This window comes from Bubalus kerabau, chromosome 23 (assembly GCF_029407905.1).
Source record: "Bubalus kerabau isolate K-KA32 ecotype Philippines breed swamp buffalo chromosome 23, PCC_UOA_SB_1v2, whole genome shotgun sequence".
In the NCBI taxonomy this organism is placed as follows: Eukaryota; Metazoa; Chordata; class Mammalia; order Artiodactyla; family Bovidae; genus Bubalus; species Bubalus kerabau.
The window spans coordinates 2,556,611-2,578,338 of record NC_073646.1 but is presented as its reverse complement, the minus strand read 5'-3'; the positions used below and the strand labels follow the sequence as shown (position 1 = coordinate 2,578,338).

Sequence of the window (21,728 nt, the reverse complement as noted above, 5' to 3'; positions counted from 1 at the left end):
GGGTGAGATGAACAAAAAACCATGCCAGAGGCCAGTTAGCAGGGGGAGAAACAGAAAACAAAAACGCATGAAAATACATCGTGTAAACATGACGGCGAAAAAGTAAGGTTTCACGCATGATACTAAAACAAAGAACATTGGTGCAAATTAAACATGTGTGGATCGCACCGCACGGCAGATTCCAGGTTGTGCTGACCAGGTGTCCCGCCCCCCCTGCTCGGGACCAGCTGCTGGGGCCCTGAGGGGCACAGCTCCAGAAAAGGCCAGTTCTAACTCCAGGCCCAGGCCCAGCCGCTGGGACCCTGAGAGAACAGCCTCTGACTCAGGTCACACTGACTTCTGGAAAATGCCGTATTCCCACCAGGGAGAGCCAGGAAAGCTGGACGGGAAGTGGGGCGGGACGGAGGGCAGCCAGTCAAATGGAATGCAAAACAAGAACACGAGGCCTAGCACGGCTCTTCTCAGATTTGGCGAAAGCAGCTGAGGTGAAGAGCGTGTCCCCGGTTGGCAGTGGGCTGGGAGAGAGCTTGGGGGAGCAGGCCACGGTGGTCTGAGGCTGGGCGTCTGTGGCCCTGGGCCCCCATCCAGGCCGGGTGTGGGCTTCTCAGGAGTCAACCTGAGCTCATTCAGTGGAGTGAGCCCCAAATCCAGATGCCCTAGAACTAGCTGGCACCCCAACCTCCAGCTCGGAGAGTCTGTGCTCGCCCACCATCCAGGCAGGACCAGCCAGGATCCTGCATGCAGGCTCAGCCACACTGAGGCCCTGGAGGGCGCGGGCCTCTCCAGCCTTCTAAGGCCGCCTGCCTCCCGAGCCCAGGGCACCTGGCGCTCAGCACAGCTGCAGGGGGCTCACCCTCAGCCACAGCCCGTCTCAATTCCCTGGCCTGGGGCAGCCAGGCAGCCCCGGCCTCCTCACCACGCGGCCCCGCCGGCAGGCCTGCCCCGCCCACACAGACCCCGCACCTCTTGGGCCTCTCGTTGAGACTGGTGCTCCGCGCTCGGAAGCTGTCCTTCTCGGGGGTGTCATCGAAAGACAGGAGGACGTTGGAGCGCAGACCCTGGCAGAGAGGAGCGGAGCTGAGCCACATGCCAGGAGGTGCCCACAGGCTTTCTCCCGCTGCCCCTGGGCCACCCAGGCACCCTGGGGTGAGCCACAGGCCCAGGACATGGGCAGCCACGAGTTGTGCCCCAGAAGTGCCCGCCTCCTCCCCCGCTGGTCACCCTGCTCCAGCCGCAGACGGCCAACAGCCTCACCGGCTCACCTTGGTGATGTAAGGAACAAAGTCCTTCCGGAAGGGCAGCCGGCACCTGATGAACCACATGGCTATGACGTGATGGGCCAGGCACACGATGTACTGATTGAACCTGCCAAGAAGAAACGGAAGTGCTGGGCCCGGGGAGGGATCCAGGGAAACGTGCCAGGAGGGAGGGCAGCAGGTCAGAGGCGCCAAGACCAAGCAGGCCTTCTCTGCCCAGAGGCCTGGCCTCCGGTGAGCAGAGGCCTCCAGCTGGCCTGGGCCACACCGAGGAGGAGGAGGCCTGCAGGGACGTATGGCCAGCACTTACTTAGAGGGGTTGGTATACGGCAGGGAGATGGCAAACACACTGGCATACTGCTCTGCTGCGAAGTTCCTGTAGAGGTGAGGCAGTCTGGCCAGAGCTGCAACACGGAGAGCCAGTGAGGGGCCCGACGGCTGGGCAGACATGCCCACAGCCACAACAGGGCTGGGAACCAGCTTCCTGTGCTGTGTGTCTAAAGCCAGCCTTGCCACTCTGACCCGAGAGGGCAGCAAAGGAGCGAAGGTGGCAGCCCACCCGAATATGACCCATGGGCCTTGGTTCCCAAGGCTGCAAACAATGGAACCCTGGCTCCGTACAGAATGCTTTCCACCTTTACAAACCGTTGCAAACAGAAGAAATACGCTGGCCCCAGGTGGCCTTTTACAGAAGCAAAGCCCTGCCCCGCTCCTGCTGTCCACATGCCCAAGGCCTGCTGAGGGCCAGATACCCAGGGACACTGGGAAGGAAGGGGCGAGCCAGGCACCCCCAGCTTCTGGACACCCCAGCCTGAGAGGCCCTCCGAGCTGCGGCTGTGCTCAGGGGACAAAAGGAAGGCTGAGAGCTGGGCAAGCACAGGGCCTAGGGCCAGCCAACGGGCGGCTTCTGGCCACTGACCCTGAGGGGCCAGGAAGGAAAGCCCTCAAGCATGGTGGGTGGGGGGCGCAAAGGCCCTGAAGCAGCAGAGGGGCCCATGGGGCACAGCACACCTACCTGCAACAAGGGGAGGTGAGAGTCGGCAAAGGTTATTTCAGGCAAGGCGCAGCCCCAGACTCGAGAGCCCACCCCGCTGACACCCATCCCAGCACACACGGGCGCAGCCACAGACACGTACTGGACAGGAACTCGAGGAGCGGGATGGCCATGCTGGCCGTGGCCGAGATGTGTGTGAGCTTCACAACCAGGACGGGCAGCGCCTTGAGGATGACGTCGGGCATCTCCACGCTGCACACGGCCAGGGCCACCACACACTGGCTGGCACAGCGGTAGATGAGGCCTTGCTCCAGGCAGTACACCATCTCTCGCTGTGGACAGCATGATGACTCGCACCAGGCCCACCACAGGCTGGCCCGCGCCCGTGCCCCATCCAGAGAGCCCCTCTGGGGAGCCAGGGCCCGGTCTCTCCGCCTCCACCCCAGAGGGGAAAGCCAAGGGCCTTATCCCAGGTCTCGGGGCCCCCAAGCGGCAGCACCACCAGCAGCTGAGCCCCCCAAGCCCAGTGGACAGCGAGGCCTCCCTGACACTTCCCCACGTGCCCCCAGCCCACTCCAGAGCCAGGACATGCTGGGCTCAACTCCCTGGGCTCTCGAATCCCCAGCTGTCTGCCACGGTGAGGCGGCTGGGCCCACATCCACCCTGGCCAAGTCCCCGGGAGACAAGTGCCGGCTCAGGCCACAGCCTCGGGGCAAACCACCTGGGCCCTGGGTGCTTCTGACCTCCTGCAGCCAGCGACCCACCCCCAGTAACACTCTGGGCCTCATGGGTCCTTGGGGAACCTTCAGCCCAGTATGGCCAGCTACCCCAGGAGTGCAGCCATGAAAACCAGGCTGGGCCACACAGGAGGAGCTGAGGCTCCCGTTCCCCAGGAGTGCGAGTGTGCAGTGAGCCCCAAGCAGCGCTGACCAGGAGCGTGGGCTCAGGGCCCACACAGTCCTCGTCCAGCGGCTCGCCTTGCCCTGACCATCCAAACACTTCTGCTCCCTGCTCAATAAGGGCAGGGTGACAAAGACGAACGTTGGGAGCTTAAAGCATGAGGTAATGGCTCCTTGCAGGCCTTGTACCCAGCAGTGTTGACCTGAGGACACAGGCTTTACCATGCGTGCTTGTTGCTCTTGATGACAGACGTGGAAGCAGAGAAGTGGGGGCCCTTGGCCTGGCCAACCTGCTCTCCACACACGCCCAGGTCAGTCAAGAGGCTAAGCACCTACCCTAAAGCTGGAGCAAGGGCAAGCCAGACAATGCTCCTTAAAAAGAAAACGGGGCAGCGTTGGGAGGCCACATTGGAGCACTGCATAAGCCCACACCCGGAGAGAACTCGGGAGCACCAAGGAGTCCAAACATCCGTGGTTCTAGGCTGCGTCAGCCCATGCCTGCGGTGGCCCCAGAGGGAAACAAAGCCAGCTACACTCGCCCTGGCCCAGCACCAGGTTATAAGGAAGACACTGGGCCGCTCTGGCTGAGGTCAGCATCCTGGGGACCAACTGTCCCTCTCCCGCCCGGTACCTGTCTAGTTTTGTCCAAGTAGTTATGGTAAGAGATCAGGGCTGTCAGTACGGGAACCACAGCAAGATGCAGGTCGGTTCTGGAGAAGCCTTCTGGAGTGCCTCGGAGCCGTTCCAGGGTCTTGGGACCTGAAAGCTAACAGCCACGGCCCAGATATGAAGCTCTGTCGGCAGAGAGGTCAGGCCAAGTGGCCGGGGACCCAGGCAGGCCCCTGAGAATGGAAGCCCAGCGGGAGGATGGGCCAAAGGCCTGGGACCCTCCTACTGCCCTTTCTAACCAGCAGTCTGCTTTCTCAGAGCAGCAGGAGGACACCTGTGGACCCGCTAGGGAGACAGGAGACGGGATGCCCGTATCACGGAGCTCCGTGAAGGAGCGGGGAGGAGTCAGGACCCCGTCCGGGCCTGCGAGCTCAGCCCTTTGCTGAGGCCCCTGATCCCCCACCGGCGAGCAGGGATGGGACTATGGGGTCCTGGAGGCCCCTCCTGCGCTCCAGCCAGGGACGAGTCTGAGGCAAACTTGTCTGTGCTACATGTGGCCCCACCCACCTCCCAGGCTCAGTGGACCAGGAGGAGGGCCAAAGTGGAAGGCGCACCATGGAGCAGAGGGCGGCGGACAGCTGGTCGACACTGCATGGCGAGGTAAAGATGAGGACCTTATAGCGCAGCGACTCGGGCAGTTTGCTGAGCACCAGCTTCAGCACCTTCCAGTCAGTCTCCTGCAGCAACGGGAGACAGGTCTCAGAGCTGTGAGCTCCATCTGGGCGGCAACAGGGCTCGGACCTGCTCTCCTGCATGACCTGGTCCTCTGTCCCTGCAGCTCGCACTTGGAGGGTCAGTCCTGGACCGTGGCCACTGCCTCCAGACACCAGGTGGGCAGGAGGCCCAGCTACACCTCCAGTGCAGGCAACTTACCCATCCCACCACCAGGCCCGGCTCCCTCCTGCTGCTGGAATCTCCCGCCTTCCAAGACTGCCCTCACCCGCCCCCTCACACCCCACGACATAAAATGCCCCCAGCCCTCAGCACCTCCAGAGCCTCCCTGGAGGCACGCCCCACCCTACAATCCAGCTGTTTATCCACACCCTTCACTCTTGTACCACAACCACTTCCCAGAGGCAGAAGGTCTCCTGGGCTCCACACCCAGCTTCCAGCTTCCACTCACTGCCCATGGCAGGCGCTCAGCACCCCGCTATGGAACCACTGAGGGCCCTCAGACATGAGCGCCCCCCACAGTCACCATGGGGAAGGGGCTGAGTGCCTGGGGAGCACCCAGAAAGCTCGGTCTGACCCAGGGCCGCCGGGAGCCCGGCCCCTCACCTGCTTCAGACACTGCAGCAGAACACGGAAGAGCAAGGAGTAGGGCAGGGACCCAAGGCGCACGGCAGGGCCCGCAGGCACAGGGCCAGGGGTCCCGGCAGGCGGGGACAGGGGGCCCCCGGCCTTCTTCTCGGAGCTCCTGTCTGTCTCCCTGTGGGAGCGAGCAGGAGATGTGCTGAGTGAGGCCAGAGCTCCCTCTCCAGCAGGCTAAGGATGGACACAGGCCCCGAGCTGCAACCGGGGCTGCCCACCGAGCCCTCTGGAGCCGTCCCCCGCCCCAGGGCCGCCCCAGGGTGAGAGCAGCCAGCCGCCACCCTGCCCCGGGCCCTGGACGTACAGGTAGTCACAGACGCAGTAGGGGCTGAACCTCACAAGCCCGTCTTTGCTGGGCAGGCCCAGGCGGTGCAGTGAGTCGGCCCGCAGCTGCAGCAGGAAGTCAAAGGCCTGTGGAGAGCGGGCGGCGTGGTCCGACAGAGCAGGACACGGCCGCCCAGCCACGCAGGCTCTCGGCAGGGGTGGCCACCCCAACGGCAAACCCGCCCCAATGTCACAGCACCCGTGGCCTCCCCACGGTGCTGGTGATCCCCACAAGAGCTGGGCAACATTGGTCTCTCACCCGGGGCAGTGGGGCAGGGAGCGGATGCCTGGCACCTGGCCAGGCAACAACACATGGCCTGGGGTACTGACAGCAGAGCTCTGCTCAGGACACCCTCGCCCCCAAACACAGAGGGACGTCCCCTCAGGCAGATGCTCCATGAGGGACAGGGCTTCCACCCCAACGACCTCTGCTCACACTGCCGCCAGCTCCCCAGGCGGAAGCTCAAGCCAGGGTGCCCCGCCCTGCCCTCCACCGCCAGGCTCTGGGGCACCAGGACCCCCTGGAAGTCAGGGCAATTCCCGCTCTCCACCCCCATCTCAGAACCCCATGTGACTGAGAGGCACACAGACCACAGGGCAAGGAAGCAGCAGCCTCGGCTGGTGCGGAGGAGAGACCGTCTGCTGCAGACCCCCCCGGGCCCCGCCACCCCTCCAGCCAGCAGTCACTGTGTTCGCCGAGCCGGCTGCAGCTGCTGGGCACCCCGGGCACACACCTGCAGACGGATGCTGCTGGCAATGGGCAGGGTGTAGCTGTGCTTGTAGTGGAGCTGAATGTGGCTGACCAGCGTCTCGTACACGCGTGTGGCATGGCTGGCAGGCAGGGCATACAGCTTGGTCTGCAGAGAGAATGCCGGTCACGGTGAGGGCGGGAGGCTGAAATGCAACTGGGGAGCCAGCACCGTGGTGTCTGGGGGAGCAGCCCGGCAGGCACTGAGGTAACTGGCCACATCTACCGCCCTTTAATACGGACAAACCCTGCGAGCCACCAATGCCCTTCCGGGGCTTCCTTCCACAGGTACTGCCTCTAATGCCCCCCTTGGTGAAGGCGAAACACCAGACAGTCACGTGTCTGTGTTGTCAAAGGGAATCAGATAAGAAATCCGCGAAACTGCCTGACGGCACAGCCACGTGTGGGAGGACCCACGTGCGCTGACAGCACCTTCTCAACACCACGAGGCAAAGCGGGAGAAACTGGGGGTGGGGGGTCACCCCGCACGGCAGGAGGTATGTGTGCCCCGTGCGAGCCCATGAAGGGGGCTGTCCCCTCGCGGTGGGGCGGTCATCCCCGCCCCCTCCACAAGGTCAAGGAAATCTCCCTGAGAGGCGAGGCCTGGGGGGGTGGGCAGGCAGATGGCGCTCAGGGCTGCCAGCAGCCTGGTTTGGGGGAAGGGGTCAGGGGTTACGGGGCAGGGCTGCAGTCCCCTCTGTGGTACTCTAAGCCTTGGAGGAGACTTAAAACATGTATCACTGTACAGACACACACACACACGCTTGACAGCCCCAAGTCTCCAGGCTGGATTTCCAAATGAGAGCAAGACCGTCTCTCCCTCCTTCCCCGCAGTAGGGTTCTGGTCCATCCAGACCACAGGGCTCTCCACGACCCCTCAAGTCAGGACACAGGGAGTGCATGAGGCTCCTGCTGACAAGACGCCCAGGAAGTGCCGTTCAGTATTTGTATCAAATACACTTTAATTTTAAACTTGCACACCAGATAATAAAATTCCACCACGTGTAAACTTCACAGGAAATGTTCTACCATTAACATTTTACAAAGTAGTTGATGAACCAACTGACTCAAAAATTTCATTTTACACAATACAGATCCTGGCAAGTGACCTTAAGTAGCACCACAAGGCTTTGCCAGTCAGCGATGGACAGGTGGCGGCCAGCAGAAGCGTCTATCACTACCCTGCTGGGATGTGAAGGGACGGCCATGGTACCAGCAACCCCAGGGATGCCTGCAAGCACACGAGGACAGCCACCGGCCTGGAGAGCAGGCAAGAGCTGCTGAGGGCTGAGGATGCGCGCAAGTGGGCTAATGGACGGAGGACCTGTACCCAGAGAGTGTGAAGACCTCGACAACTCAAGAAAGACCACCCAGCTTAACAATGGGCAAAGGGCCTGAACAGACGTTTCCCCAAAGAAGACACACACACACGACCAACCAGCATGTGGAAAGGTGCTCAGCGTCATTAGTCACTAAGAAAATGCACCTCAAAACCACAATGAGACTTCACTTCCTACCCATGAGAACGGTGACAATCAAAAACAAACAGAAAATCAGGAGTGTGCATGAGGGTGTGGCAAAGACGGAGCCCTCATCCACTGCTGCTCTGAACGTAAATGGGAGCCGACCCTAAAGAAAACAGCCTGGCAGCTTCTCAGACGACTGACTGCCCAGAGTTACTGGCTGACTCAGAAGTCCACTCCTAAGAGAAATGAAACATGCGTCCACACAAAAACTCATATGAGTGTTCACTGTAGCCAAAAGTGGAAATGACCCGAGCGACCACCAACTGATGAACGGATACCCGCACAACGACCGTTACTCAGCAAGACAAAGGGCCAAGTACTGACACACGCCCTGACACGGGAGAAACGTGAAAGACGTTATGCTCAGTGAAACACGCCAGACAGAACAGGTCGCATGTTGTGTGACTCCGTGTCTATGCAATGCCCAGAGTAAGCAAATTCATGGAGAAAGAAAGCGTGTCAGTGACCGCTAAGGGCTGGGGTGCTGAGGGGAGAATGAGGAGGGACCGCTGATGGGTGTGGAGCTGTTTTGGGGTGACTGTAACGACAGCTGCACAACTCTATGACCGTAACAAAAACCACTGAACCTCACGCGCTAATGGACGAGCTGTGCGGTACATGCATTACCTCTCGATAAAGCTACTTTAAAGACAGCCACACAACCGCGGGGCCAGACAGACGGCAGCCCTCCCCGCCTCCCTGGCCGCGGGGACAGCTGAGGCAGTTCTGCACTGACTCGGGGCCTCGTCCACCCCGCCGTGAGGACTCTGACCTGGCCCCACGGCACCGAGGAGGCAGGACCACCCCCGGGAGTGCACAGGTCCCCGGGGAGCAGCACCCTCGAGGCAGAGCCCACCTGAAGGATGACCAGGAGCCCCAGGACCGCAGTCTTCACATCCTCCAAGGAGGCCGAGTACGTGGCCACATCCCTCTCCTCCAGCTCGGGGGGCGGAGAGAGGGAACGGGCGATCACCTGCAGAGAGAAGACCTCCGCTAAACCCCAGCTCTGGGCTCCCTCAGGCAGCAACCGTCACCTCCGAAGTTCTCAACCAGCGACTACTTTCTCCTCTATTTCTCAGAAAGAAAGGCGCCGTCCACCCCGCCAAGGCACAGATCAGAAACTGCAATGCATTTTAAAACTAAAACAAAACGGTGCTGGTTGTGCAGAAGAGCAATGCATCCAAGCCCGCCCCAGCCAGCCCTTCCTAAAGCCAGAGAGACACGTCCCGGGACCCCAGGCAGCAGGGCAACAGCAAGCCCGGCCAGGCCTCCCAACCCCAGGAGGGAACCAGTCTCAGGGAGACTCAGGCAGTCACTCTGCAAAGAACAGACAGCGGGTCTAGGGAACGCTGCTGCCTGCCGGGCTCTGCCAGCGGGGTCCCAGTGGCGGCCTGGGCCCCCCAGGTTCGCGCGGCTCTCACCTTCTCAACAATGTCCAGTAGGCTGTTGAAGTGGTGGGTGTGGCAGCCTTCGGCCAGATCTACAAGCAGCTGAGTGGCCAGCTTCCGGACCTGGTGGTCTCTATCCTCAGGGATGTGGGAGAGCTGCGAGATGACCACTGAGTTGATAAGCTCCTCCTGCAGCAAGCACAGGAGCAGCCAGGTGAGCCTCTGGCCATGGCCCAGACACACCAACACATCATCCAAACTTGAGACAACCCACGGCAGCGGTGTGCAAGAGCTGGAGGGCCCCTACCAGGGCACTCAGCACAGCCCCTCAGCTCAGGACAATGACAGGTACTCAGTGGCCCAGCGTGGGCAGAGCCCGCGGGTGCAGGCTCAGACGTGAACACGGCAGTGACCACGTCTCCGCTCCCTCAGTGTCACGATTCAGAAGGCGCCCACGCGGAGGGCCCTCTGCATGTACGCTGATATCACGGAGCCCACTGTCATGGGGCCATAGGAGGCGCTTTCACAGAAGCAGGTACAAGGCACTACAGGAGCGGAGAATAAGACAAGGTAGCCCCAACACAAGGGACCCGGGAGCCCAGAGGGCTTCCTGAAAGAGACAGTGCTGAGCCGGACTCTGCAGAGTGAATTCCAGCAGACAGAGATGCAGAGAAAGGGGAGGCTGAGAGGGCAGGCGGGGCCGACAGGTCCCAGGTGCAGCATGCGCTGCAGCCAGGCCACCGTGAGGAAGGTGCTGGAAGAAGGGACACACCCAGCGCCTGAACACCTCTCCTGGAGAAGGCAGCCCGGCGGGCGGGGCTGTGGCTGTTCTGGAAAGAAGGGCAGGTTCTGGCCCCAAACCTAGAGAAGGATAGACTGGAAGGGAAGCAACGCAGCAGAGAGGCAGACAGGGCCTGGCCCCACCCTGGCAGCCGGTGACCCACCCAGAGTCCAGAGGGCGAGCGTGATCACAAAATGAAAAGAAAACGTCCCCACACAAGTCCTTTTTCCTGAAGGCAGGGGCTGTGCCCTCCTGGCCTCTTAGCCACAGGCCTGGGAGTGACGGAGGGAGGGAGAGGTCAACGAGGAAACAAAGCCTGCCACTGAGGGGCCCCAGCAAGGGCCTCAGGCTGCTTCTGAGGCCAGCAGTGCCCTGCACGCCCGCGGACGTCACCCCGCCCCTGCCACCCCAGGGCTCCCGCGGCGCCCCGACACGCACCTCGTAGAACTGCCTGTTGATGAGCAGCACGAAGGACAGGACGTCCAGCACCTTGATGCGCACGGCGCTGCGTGACTCGTTCCTGGGGGCGGGGCACGCTGCTGGGGCTGGGCAGCTGCACTGGCCGCCGCCTCCCCCTGCACCAGCCTCAAGTCCGAGGGTTTCCCTCTGGGCACCCCACACCCACCCGCCTCCGCGGCAGGCAAGACTGAGGCCAGAGTCTTGCCACATGGACCCAGAGCAGCAACATGCAGACCCAGAACGGGCGAAAGGCAGAGCACCTGGCCCTCAGAGACAGCCTCTTTCCAGACAACCACCCCGCGGGAGGAGCAGGCACAGCAGCCTCAGGGCCCTGTCTGTCCTACTGGAAGACAAACCCTCTCCCACGCAGTGAGAACCGTCACAGTCAAGATCCGGAGAGGAAGGCGCTAACTGCCCCGCTTGTGCGCCCACCTGAAGAACCTCTCCATCAGCAGCTGCAGGTTGTGGATCCAGCCGTCCTTCGCTGGATGGATGGACTGAGCCCTGTAGGTTATTAAGTTTAAAAGGGACGACTCCTGTCAAGAGAAGACAGACCTTGGGTTAAGGAGCCGCTCGGCCCTCCCCAAAATTTTCTCATAAACCCAACCCCACGCTGCTGGCCCGGGAGAACGGCCACTCCAGGACACAGGGAGGGAGCCTATACGATAGAGGCTCTGCTGGCCTCGGTGAGGACTCACTGAAAACCCACATGAAAGCCTTGCATGAGGCTAGCCTCTCTGGTGCCAGAATGGCTTGGGGAGCAGATACGCCGAGCGCGGAACCGCCAGGCGTCTCCCTCCGCGCAGGTGAGCGGAGATGGAGTCGGGCTGTGAGGAGCGCCCAGCCCCGCACGCCTCCAGCCTACTGGTGCCTACAGACACCACTGCTGGGCACAAACCCCAGGGAACAGGAGCCTGCCCGGGCCTTAATTCAAACTCACGGAGAACCTCCCCCAGCCCCACACAGATCCCCCGCCAACCACCTGACCTAAACCCCGGCCCCACCGTGGTGAGGAAAGAGGTGGTCTTACAGGCCTCTGGTCCGCACACCTCTCCACGAGTTCAAAGTATCTCTCCTGCGAGCCGTGAAACTCGTTCTGGTCACACAGCTCCTCCACTGTGCTCAGCAGGTCGTGCACGATGGCGCTCAGCTCTGGGCTGTCCAGGCTCTGCAACACGAGGACCCTGGCACTCAGGAAGGAGCCCAGCTCCCCGCCAGGACTCAGTATTGGAGTCCTCAGCTCAAGGCAGCTGGGTCCAGACTCCGGCCCTCCAGCCGGGCAGGGGGCATGACTGCCCCATGCTGGATGTGCCAGGCCCTGTGCCACTCCTGCCCACTGGGAACGGTAGGTGCCACGGAGCGCTGGCGCTGCCTGCACAGTGGGCTGCCCCCAGGCTCTCGCACCTTCTGGGGCCCATGGTGTGGTCTTCCAGCCCATCCCTCCAAGACTAAGCACTGTCTGAACAGTCAGCACCCATCCCTGAGGGACAGGAGCCCGGGCCCTGCTGAGTTCTGTCCTTCCTCCCATGGGTCTGGCTGCCTGCCCAGTGGCCCAGGCCCGAGCCTGCGCTGTGTGTGGCCGCCTCTCCTCACAGCCCCTGCTCGAGCACATCCTTCTTCCTGCTACAGGCAATGCCTTCCTCCAAACTTCCACCAAAGCAGCAGGCAGAAACTGTCTTCACGGTCCACTTGCGGCCATGGAGGTGACCCGGCAGGTTACTCTGTCCATCCTGACTGACATGGCCCCCCACCTCCTGCTCACGTACGACACAGTCCTGCTCCAGCTGACGGAGCACGTTTGGGAAAAACAACCATCTTCAGTGGACCACAAGCCGACAGCCCTGAAAACCATCAGGGGACAGGGCGCAGCGCACTCTGAGGGAGGGCCTCCCGGTCAACCAGTCTGCAGTCGCGGTCCTCCCCATGCCAGCCTCCTGCCCCCTCACCTGGAGCTGCTGGAGCAGCCGCTCGATGATGCTCAGCAGGATGTCCCAGGTCACGGCCTGGAGCTCCCTCCTGTACTTCTTGATGAGTCTGGTTATGGAGAGGACAATCTCGTAGGACACCACCTCATTCGGACAGGTCATGGCCTGGAACACAGGGCACGTGGCGGTCAGCTCCTGCTAGCTCTAGCAAAGGAAGCCCCGGCACGCAGCCCTCCCTCGGAACCTAGCCTGAGACCCTTGCTTCCACACGTCTCACGGGCCACAGAAACAGCACCTCAGGAGCCTGGAAGTATGTGTTCTATGCTGGCTCCAAAGGGCCTGATGGAGCCAGACCGTTCACTTCAAATTCTGGGCCCCAACTCACTGGCCTCATGAAACGCAAGCCCTGCACAGAGAGCATGCCCTCCCCCCCCAGGACGACCCTGATCAGGACACGGTGCAAGCCTGGACAAGACCCAGTGCATTCGTTCGTCTGGTAAGCTGAGAAGAGTGCGATCACCCCCGCCCACCAGGATGCCGTGACAACTATGTGAAAACACAAAGTGCTGCAGGTTCCACCAGGCACTGCGGAGACACGAGCTACCATCTCTGGCCTCATTCTAAAATAAGAGCAAGGCTGCCACTGGACCGAGGGAACTATCAAAAGCAAGCACGCAGCTATCCCCAAGGGAATCTTGAGCAGTCCTGATGCTAACTGGCAGGAAATGAAATTCATAAATTGTAACATCTGCTTACAAATGAACCCTTCAAAGGTCCCACATCTCATCCCTACGTGCAAAGCCCCGTCCCTGCAGCAGACTCCAGTCTGATGGGCCCGGCCCAGCTAAGGGGAGCCCCACCCCCCTCTCGCCAGCTTACCATGGTGCGGAAACTAAGTTACCTCATAAAACGACGGCAACACAGATGTTGGGGAGTTCTTGAGAGAATAGAGCCGGTGGGCACCCCAGAGAGCCATGCCAACAAAGAACACGGCTCCTCTCAGCAGCGGTGCGTCCTCCATGTAGGCTCTGAAAGCATCCCGGGAAGACAGGATGTGAACAGAGGGCAGCCCAGCGTCTGCCAGGCTCCAGCAGCTTCTCCAGAGGTCCCTACACTTCTGAGGTGGCAGCCGAGCAGGGCAAGGGGCTGCGCAGGGGCCCGGGGCAGCACAACCACGTGGTCTGTTCTCACGTGTGCTCAACAGTCATCACGTTGACTGGCTGAGGAGCCACGCGAGCTGCCAGGACACAAAGGCCCTCGGCCTCGTGGTGCTGACAGCCTCGGAGACACAGGTGTGAACCAAATCATCGCATAAACTAACGCTGGGGACCCCCTCAGGTTACAGCTGAGGAGGAGCCGCGGGACAGGAGAGCAGACTGCTCGGGCCATCAGGGAATCCAGACACAACACTGAGATGTCAAGGACACTCAGAGAAACTCAACCCGGGCAGAAGGACATTCCAGCAAGGCGGACAGTAGCGCAAGGCCCAGGGCGGGAGCAGAGAGGCAGTTGGAGGAGCGAGAGGCTCACAGGCTGGGCACACTAGGAGCCACTGTGGCTTCGGGCAGAGACGGACACTGCCAGATCTGTGTGGCTGCGTGTGGAGGACTGGACTTGTGAGGCCAAGAGTGGATGCAGGAAAGCAGTGAGCGGGTGAGAGCTGAGGGTGGGGAGTGGGGGCCGGGGAGTGGACCGATGAGCCAGCTTGGGGCAGAAGTGACGGGCCCTGCGATGATCCAGCTGCGGGAGGTGAGGCAGGCCTGGGGACGCGGCCCCACTGGAGGTCGCGTGTGGAGGGAGGTCGGGAGCTCAGGCTGAGTGTCCTGACTTCACCAGCAGGAGGAGGACAGGAGCAGAAGATGTGCGCCCTGGCTCAGGGCTCCCTTATGGAGCAGCCCTCCCACCAGCCCAGGAGGCTCCCATCAGCCTGTGCTGGGCCAGAGCCCACACGGGGAGCCTCCCCTGGGGCCCCATGGCCCCCGAGCTGCCCGCACCCTCGCCCACAGGGCCCGGGCGGCCCGCACTCGCCTGTCTTCCATGATGCGGCACATGTGGTAGATGGCGCTGTGGCCCAGGTGGGTGCCCAGGAGGTTGCGCATCAGCTGGGAAGGAACACACTGCCGTCGGACAGGCAGACACGAGCCCCAGGCCTCACACGGCCACACCCTGCAGGCCTCCACGCCCAGCTGCTCTCCGCCATCTCCTCCCAGATGTGGGTACCCAAGTTTGCCCTCAAAATGCCACCAAGCCCTGGCCTCCACTCAGCCACTGGGAAAGTGCACTGCCTTCCCTCAGCACACCACTGTCTGGGCGCTCCAGGAGTCAGAGGCCATTCACTGCACACCAACGGGCCTTGTCCTGTCCTCAGGCTGACTCATCACCTCCCCTGGGAAGCCCCTGTGGGACGGCAGGGGAGACCCTACCTTCCAGCAAGGTTCACAGAGCTCCTTGACGTTGATGGTGCGGCAGAGAGTGACGATGAATAGGGGGAGGCTCTCGGCTGGCAGACAGTTGTAGCAGACCACAGCATCCAGCACCTGCAGAGACACCTGGGGTGCGGAGAGAGGGTCAGGCCAGCCTGCCTCCTGCCTGCAGGGATGGGACACCTCCACCGGTTCCCACTGATGACGCTTTGATCAGTGATGCTCGCCCTCCCTCTGCCATAGTGGCCCTCCTGGGACCCTCAGAGTCAGTGTGCGTCTGGGAGGCCCTGCTCCATCCTGGTCACACCGGGTCATTCCGTCATAAACCATGACCCCAGAACAGATGTCACCCAACCTCCCTTCCTTAGAGGAGAATCCTGAGGCTCATAGAGGCCAAGCAGCATGCCCGAGGCCACCCAGCTGGTGAGCGGCGGCACAGGGCTTGACCCCAGGGCCCAGGGTCTCAGCTGCAACACCACCTGGCCTGCCCAGGAGGGTGGAAGGGACCGTCCCTGGGGGGAGGGGGCCTTAGGGGGTTACTGACCTCTATGTCCACGGAGGACACAGTCTGGACACACAGCAGGCAGACCATGCTGGGGAAGAAGCACAAGACAGCTGAGAGGACACTGCCCAGAAGCTGGGTGGCTCCACTCTACTTCCTCAACAAAGTCAGTTAAAAAGGTGCTTGCCCTCCCTCAGGGCTCCCACCACCCACCCACTGCTCGGGAGCAGGTGTGCAGCACCACGCCCCCGCCTGCAGGCTGCAGTGTTCTCAACACAGCAAGTAACGGTGAACCAGTCACCAGACATCACACACGTCACAAACAGCATGCGGAAAATGGCTCTGGCCATTCCCAATATCTCATTTAATGGTTTCAACAGCTTTATTCACCCTGCAGAGGTAAACTACGGACATGAGACAATGAGACTGTGATCGGGCCAATGTGACTGAAAGGCTTTCTTACTGGACCATGGATGCGATGTATTCATCAAGGTAACAGCTGTTGAATTTGACTAAGTTCACGAGCACCAGGAGGAATTCGGAGGACAGGCCAACGTCCATCCACTGCAGGACAAAGTCCGCTGCAGAGAAGAGAGCAACATCCATACAACTCACTCCTTCCCCAGGAAATTGTGTCCCCCTCCCATTCACTGCTGGAAACCACATCAATGGTCCCCATGGAATGACAGGCAGGCCACCAAGGTGCTGATGGAGGATGAGCTGGAGCCCCGGCAGGCCAGCGAGTCACAGGAGCTCACCAGCACCCAGGTGCATGCAGGGTCTGGGCTGGGGAAGGGACAGCCTTTGTGCATCTGATGCTCACAGCCCTGACCCCTGATGGTGGGGATGCAAACAGGGGTAAGAGTCTAGGAGGGCCTCTCCCCACAAGAGACACAAGCAATACTCAGTTTCTAGCCAAAAAAACTTGGACAGAAAACCTGACCACTGCCTCAGCGTCAGCACCTGTGCTAGAGGAGGGCCGACAGCTGAGGCCCGTTTACTACGTGACCGAACAGCAAGGGCCAAGTCAGGTTCACTTCTTCCTCTGCCCTTCTCTCCCCCCACAGCAGTGACACGAACTCTAAAGATCATGGAAACTCACACCATAAGGACAACTGGGAGGACGGCCAGCTAAGGCAAGGACTAGGAGGCCAGACTGGCGTGAAGGGGAAGGAGGAAGACAGGCAAGGTGGCCCAGGCCCCAGAAACCTCAGGACACTCTGGGCAAGACCCAGCCTGAGGCCTGGGTTGACAGCACGCTCTCCAACAACAAAACTCAGACCACCTCCTGCCCGCCCAAAAGACATGTCCAGGCCCTAGTCCCCAGGGGTTCAGAGCCAGCAGGTCTGGAGCGAAGCCCAGAACTCTGCATTTTTAACAAGCTCCCCAGGAGCTCTGGGAAGCTGAAGCAAGCTGCACACAGGTAAGCAGACCTGGGTGCCGCAGCGCCCTCTTCAGGCCACCCTTGTGAACTGCAGCTCTCCCTCTGGACCCGGAGGCCTTGGGTATCCCAGATTAAATCTGATCACCAAGGCCAGAGAAACCTCACACCCAACCTGGCACCCACCCAGCTCTTCTTCCAAGTAGGTGATGTGTCTCCCATTGTCTGTGAGGGCCTTGAAAACTTCCAGTCTCTCGTGGAGGTCTTCGTTAGAGGGGTAATCCTTGATGACCTTGAAGAAGAGGGCCCTGAGAACGCCCAGGCGGTCCCCCTGAAGACAAAACCATAGGGTCAACAGTCAGGATCCCCTGGCTTTCCCTGGCAGCTGTGATAAGTCCTAGAAGTGCTGCAGGCCCCAAGACTCCCAGCCCTGGGGCTCTGTCTCCCTCCCCTAGGAAGCGGCTGTGAGGGACCAGCTGGGGAGGGGATCAGGCGCGCTGGCCATCAGCTGACCTGTGTGTGGAGCACCTACTAGGCGCCCATGTCTGGACACAGGGGTGGGCTCTCGGCAGGGGTCGATTCAGCCCCACCGAGAGGTGCTCACGGAATGACAGCAACCGCCTAGCCAAGCTGAGGTGGGGGCTTCTCAGAGCAGGGGGCTGTGAAGGTGTGGAGGAAACCAGCCACAAGGAGAGGGAACCTCCCAGGCAGGAATGGCCTGGGTGTTCCAGCAGGGCTGGACCCAGGTAAGCAGGGTCGGGAGGTCAGTGAAAGCAAGACAACAACGGCGCACTCATGCCACTACACCCCAGAAAAAGAAGGGACAAGCACCCTCACTGGACAGGAGAGGTGGCGGTGGCGTGTGCGGGTCAGAGAGATAGGAGAGGGTGACACCATGTGTCCACACGAGCAGTGCAGCTGCAGGGCCCTGGGCACCGGCCAACCTGTGCAGGGTGCCACCACCAGACGCAAGTCCGGCGTATTTAGCACGCGGCCACCCTTACCTGCCCCTGCACGATGGCCTTCAGCAGAGCCAGCACCGCGTGCCGGGCCTCGGGTGGCCGCTCTGGCTGCAGCAGGTCCGAGACGGCCTTCCAGAGTGCTTCTACCGCGTGCTGCCCGGCAGAGAGGGGATGGTGATTGGCGTGCTGGCCCCTCAGCTCAGGGGTCAGTCTCAGGGGACAGTCTCATGGGCAAAAGACAGAGCAGAACAACGTGCTCTTCTGACTTAAACTCACTTCTCTGAAGCCCTCATGTATACGTCACAGCCCACAGCGAGCATGAGCCTGACCAGGGGAACGGCTCCCAAGCTCCTTCAAACCCTAGCTGGTCCTTTAACCCTCACCAGGCCATAGGCTGAGGGCAGGGAGGAGGGCAAGTGGGCCAGGGGGGCTGTCCTGGAGGCCCCCGGAGATCAGCAGGGAGTTCCCAGAGCTTGCTCGGCCTCTCTGGTCAGTCACCAGAAGATGCTCAGAACCAGCAGTGGCAGAGTGATCCCCGGGCCTGTGGACTGACCCAGGAGCCCTGCGCTCTGGCTCCCCCTTGTGTGAACAAGCCAGCTTCGGGCTACTTAGCACCCTACCCCGACTCTGCCTCTGCCAAGTGCTCTGTGCAGGTTCTGGAATCTGCCTTCTAAGTCCACCCAGCCCACGAGGGAACTGAGCCCTTTCCCCAGAGGTCTTCGAATCAGCCTCTCACATCACTTTCCTTTCCCCACTTCAGCCAAGGTTCCCAGACCACTCACCCTTTCCTGCGCTCACTCCTCTTAAGTGGGGGGCTAAAATGTCTTTTAGATGCACTCTGACCAACACTCCAACTGACTCCAGACACCCCGGAACCTCCCCTCCTCTCTCCCATTCCCTGTACTCCTCCCGATGCAACCTGAGCCCCCAGACTATCCGGGCCTCTGAGGCCAAGCCGCGCATTCACTAGATGGCACCCTGGCCATGGCTCCCCTTTCTGCACTCACACCAACAGCTCTGAGAACCCTGATGCCTATCCTCCCATTTATCCCTGGTGAAGTGCAGCCTGCACGTTTCAGATGATCTGCAGAGGACACAGGGGTCACTCTCCCCCAGGCAGATCTAAACCCACCAGGTATGAGACCCACATCTAGTCCTGTGTCACCCGTGCAAAAGCGGGGCAGCAAGGTGAGGGCACAGCCCTTGAGGAACTCTAACGGCAGCACCCCCCCGCCGTCCACAGGACAAGGGAAAGAGCCTGGAAGCATCTGTCAGAAATAAACAAGCCTACATCTGTGAGGCTGCTTAATACCACCCAAATGTCTCTTCCCAAAAGACAGAGACTGGCGTGCCTGGACTTGTTCTACATCAAGGAACACTCTCTGCTGAACAAAACAGACATTCCCCTATTGTTCTTTTCTGCAAGTTTGTAATGTGAGAGGACAGTGAGCGTGCATTTCTGTAAACCACCTCAAAACCTGTCCTGGATCTGCTAAAAGAGCCTCACCCCTTGCTCCGCATCTCCACATGTAACTGGCCTCTCAACGTTGTGCTCAGAACATTTCCAGAAGTTTCCCTATCACTAAGTGAAAGAAGTCTCTCAGTCGTGTCCAACTCTTTGCGACCCCATGGACTATACAGTCCATGGAATTCTCCAGGCCAGAATACTGGAGTGGGTAGCCTTTCCCTTCTCCAGCAGATCTTCCCAACCCAGAGATCGAACCCAGGTGTCCTGAATGGCAGGAGGATTTTTTTACCAGCTGAGCCACCAGGGAAGCTCTCCCCATCACTAAGACAAGACTAAATTCCTCAAATGGTGTGCGACAGTTCCTTAGCGACGTCAGCTGTCAGCCCTGCTCCTAGAAAAAGCCAAATCAGGCTCTAGCGCAGCTCACATAAATCTGTCCAGTCACCCACCCGAGACACACCTACCTCTTCGAATTTCTTCGTTCTGGCAACCTCACAGATCTGCCCTATCACCCGGATGCGATTATTGAGGCCACATTCAACACTCAGCTCCTAGAGACAGAGAGAAGGAAAGGGGGTCCCGGCTCAGGCACCAGGTCTCCTTACCTGCGAATCACAGGGCAGTCTAAGAACTGCCCTGTCTTACCAACACTGGAAACCTACAGCAGACTTCTTGAAACCAGGAATCACCAGTTGACCACTCCCACCTTAAGGGAGCAAGAACTTTTTTTTTTCATAGCTACACTTTTTTTCACTTAAAAAATACTCACATATGAAACTCACCGTTATAATGACTTTAAAGTGTATAATTCAGCTTTTAGTATATTCAGTACTTGCAACCAGGTCCACTAATTCCAGAACATTTTCATCACTTCAAAAGGAATCTTCACTCCCCAACCCCTCCTCACCCACCCCAAGCCCTGGCAAAGGCTAATCTACTCTGTCTCTATGGGTTTGCTTATTCTAGACACTTCATATTTACGGAATCATACATTAATGTGAGCCTTTGTGATTGGCTTCTTTCGCTTGGAATGTTTTCAAAGCTCATCCATGCTTTTGCACGTTATCAGTGCTTCATTCCTTTTTTTTGGGCAAATAACAGTCTCTCCGTCCTATGGATGTATCTATCACATTTTGCTGACACCTTCACCAACTGATGAGCATGTGGTTGTTTCTTGACTGCTGCTAAGTTGCTTCAGTCGTGTCCGACTCTGTGCGACCCCATAGATGGCAGCCCACCAAGCTCCCCCGTCCCTGGGATTCTCCAGCCAAGAACACTGGAGTGGGTTGCCATTTCCTTCTCCAATGCATGAAAGTGAAAAGTGAAAGTGAAGTCGCTCAGTCGTGTCTGACTCTTAGCGACCCCATGGACCGCAGCCCACCAGGCTCCTCCGTCCATGGGATTTTCCAGGCAAGAGTACTGGAGTCGGGTGGGGGTGCCATTCATTGCCTTCTCCATGTTTCTGGACAGGAAACTTTAAAAGCGCAAAAATTCAACACTATGTATGGGCAAAGCATTGAGTAGGCATGTGCTGGGAGATTCCAACACACGCAAAAGGGTTCTCCCAAGAACTCTCAAATTATCAGTTACACCTGGGCATAATCCTAACCACCTGAGGAGACCGTGGTATTCTGGTCACATCTAGTGAAACAGATTTTCTTAACATCAACATCGAATACTAACTCCAGTGTGCTGGACCAAGTCCCCAAGATCCTGACTTCCTGAATCTACAGAGGAAAACCATCACCACCATGGTGCTGGGGACAGCAGCCCCACAGAACGGGGTGACAGGTCAAACTCAGCCTTCCCTGCACCTCCCATTCAGCAGAGAAGACCCAGGCAGCTCACTCACTTTCAGGATTTCCGCGGTGATGATAAACTCAGTCTGTTTGCCCTCTGCAGACCTGGGATTTGGCCGTGGAGTCCCCAGTCCCAAAAGAATCTTGAACTTCTCCTTCAAGCCTGAATCTTTGCTTGCTGGCTTAGCCATGCTGGGCAAGGACGCACCAGAGGACTCCTCTGTGCCGAGAATCAGGCAGAGACCTCAGGGACGGCTCTGCCCGCCCGCGAACCCTAGGTTCCCGGTGGGCACGACCTTTCTTCCTCCCGCAGCCCCCGGGAGACCTCCACCACAGCCAGGTGGTCCCGGCCAGAAATAAACCCGTGAAGGGCCCCCCAGCCGTCGGCCCGCGCCTTCTAACTCAGTGCGTGCGGTGAGGGAGGGGCCCCGGGGGCGGCCACCGCGGCGTCCAGGGAGCCCCGACGTCTGCCGTCTCTCTTCGCCCCGTGTCGGGGAGGTCTGTCGGGGGGACGCCAGGAGCAGGAACCACCCCCCCCCTCCCCCGCACCCGCCTTGGACTTAAAGCCAAGGAATGCTTGGAGCTCCAGGGTCAGCCTGAGGTGGGCGCGCCCGAGGGCCGGGCGCGACACCGCGGGGTCCGCCCCCACCGCCTCAGCGCGGAGCAGGCCTGGAGGGGCAAGCGTCCCCCGCCGCCCAGTCGGGGCTGGCCACCCTGCGGGCCGAGCCGGCGCCAGCGGCCCGGACGCCGCGAGCCACTCACCACTCGCTCCGCACCACTCGCCCCGCCCGCCGCGCGCCGGGCTGTCCCGGGGCGGAGAACCCAGCACACCCCCGGCCCCAGGCCGCCGCCGGAAGCGCGACCCGAACTTCCGGTCGTGGGAGGGCGCCGAGGGCCGCCGCAGCGCTTGCTG

General features: G+C 60.3%; 1 protein-coding gene across 13 annotated transcripts in view; it reads right to left on the bottom strand.

Annotated features, from left to right (window-relative positions):
- Positions 1 to 21,717, bottom strand: part of TSC2 (TSC complex subunit 2) — a 30,904-nt gene extending 9,187 nt beyond the window's left edge. For all 13 annotated transcript variants that reach the window (XR_008707652.1, XM_055562317.1, XM_055562315.1 and 10 more), the window contains exons 1-25: positions 21,578 to 21,717; positions 20,869 to 21,035; positions 19,481 to 19,567; positions 17,591 to 17,701; positions 16,773 to 16,917; positions 15,669 to 15,786; positions 15,248 to 15,296; positions 14,704 to 14,829; positions 14,309 to 14,382; positions 13,182 to 13,308; positions 12,302 to 12,445; positions 11,386 to 11,523; positions 10,788 to 10,891; positions 10,335 to 10,416; positions 9,149 to 9,304; positions 8,584 to 8,700; positions 6,188 to 6,310; positions 5,434 to 5,540; positions 5,097 to 5,247; positions 4,373 to 4,495; positions 3,781 to 3,915; positions 2,393 to 2,582; positions 1,567 to 1,660; positions 1,263 to 1,365; positions 964 to 1,058 (exon numbers count right to left, since the gene is read on the bottom strand). Coding sequence is in view for 12 of the 13 variants with exons in the window: in XM_055562317.1 (XP_055418292.1) it covers positions 964 to 1,058; positions 1,263 to 1,365; positions 1,567 to 1,660; positions 2,393 to 2,582; positions 3,781 to 3,915; positions 4,373 to 4,495; positions 5,097 to 5,247; positions 5,434 to 5,540; positions 6,188 to 6,310; positions 8,584 to 8,700; positions 9,149 to 9,304; positions 10,335 to 10,416; positions 10,788 to 10,891; positions 11,386 to 11,523; positions 12,302 to 12,445; positions 13,182 to 13,308; positions 14,309 to 14,382; positions 14,704 to 14,829; positions 15,248 to 15,296; positions 15,669 to 15,786; positions 16,773 to 16,917; positions 17,591 to 17,701; positions 19,481 to 19,567; positions 20,869 to 21,006 (2,837 nt within the window). In the remaining variant the exon portion in view is untranslated. The remainder of the gene's footprint in view (positions 1 to 963; positions 1,059 to 1,262; positions 1,366 to 1,566; positions 1,661 to 2,392; positions 2,583 to 3,780; positions 3,916 to 4,372; positions 4,496 to 5,096; positions 5,248 to 5,433; positions 5,541 to 6,187; positions 6,311 to 8,583; positions 8,701 to 9,148; positions 9,305 to 10,334; positions 10,417 to 10,787; positions 10,892 to 11,385; positions 11,524 to 12,301; positions 12,446 to 13,181; positions 13,309 to 14,308; positions 14,383 to 14,703; positions 14,830 to 15,247; positions 15,297 to 15,668; positions 15,787 to 16,772; positions 16,918 to 17,590; positions 17,702 to 19,480; positions 19,568 to 20,868; positions 21,036 to 21,577) is intronic.
- Between the last annotated feature and the right edge of the window lie 11 nt (positions 21,718 to 21,728).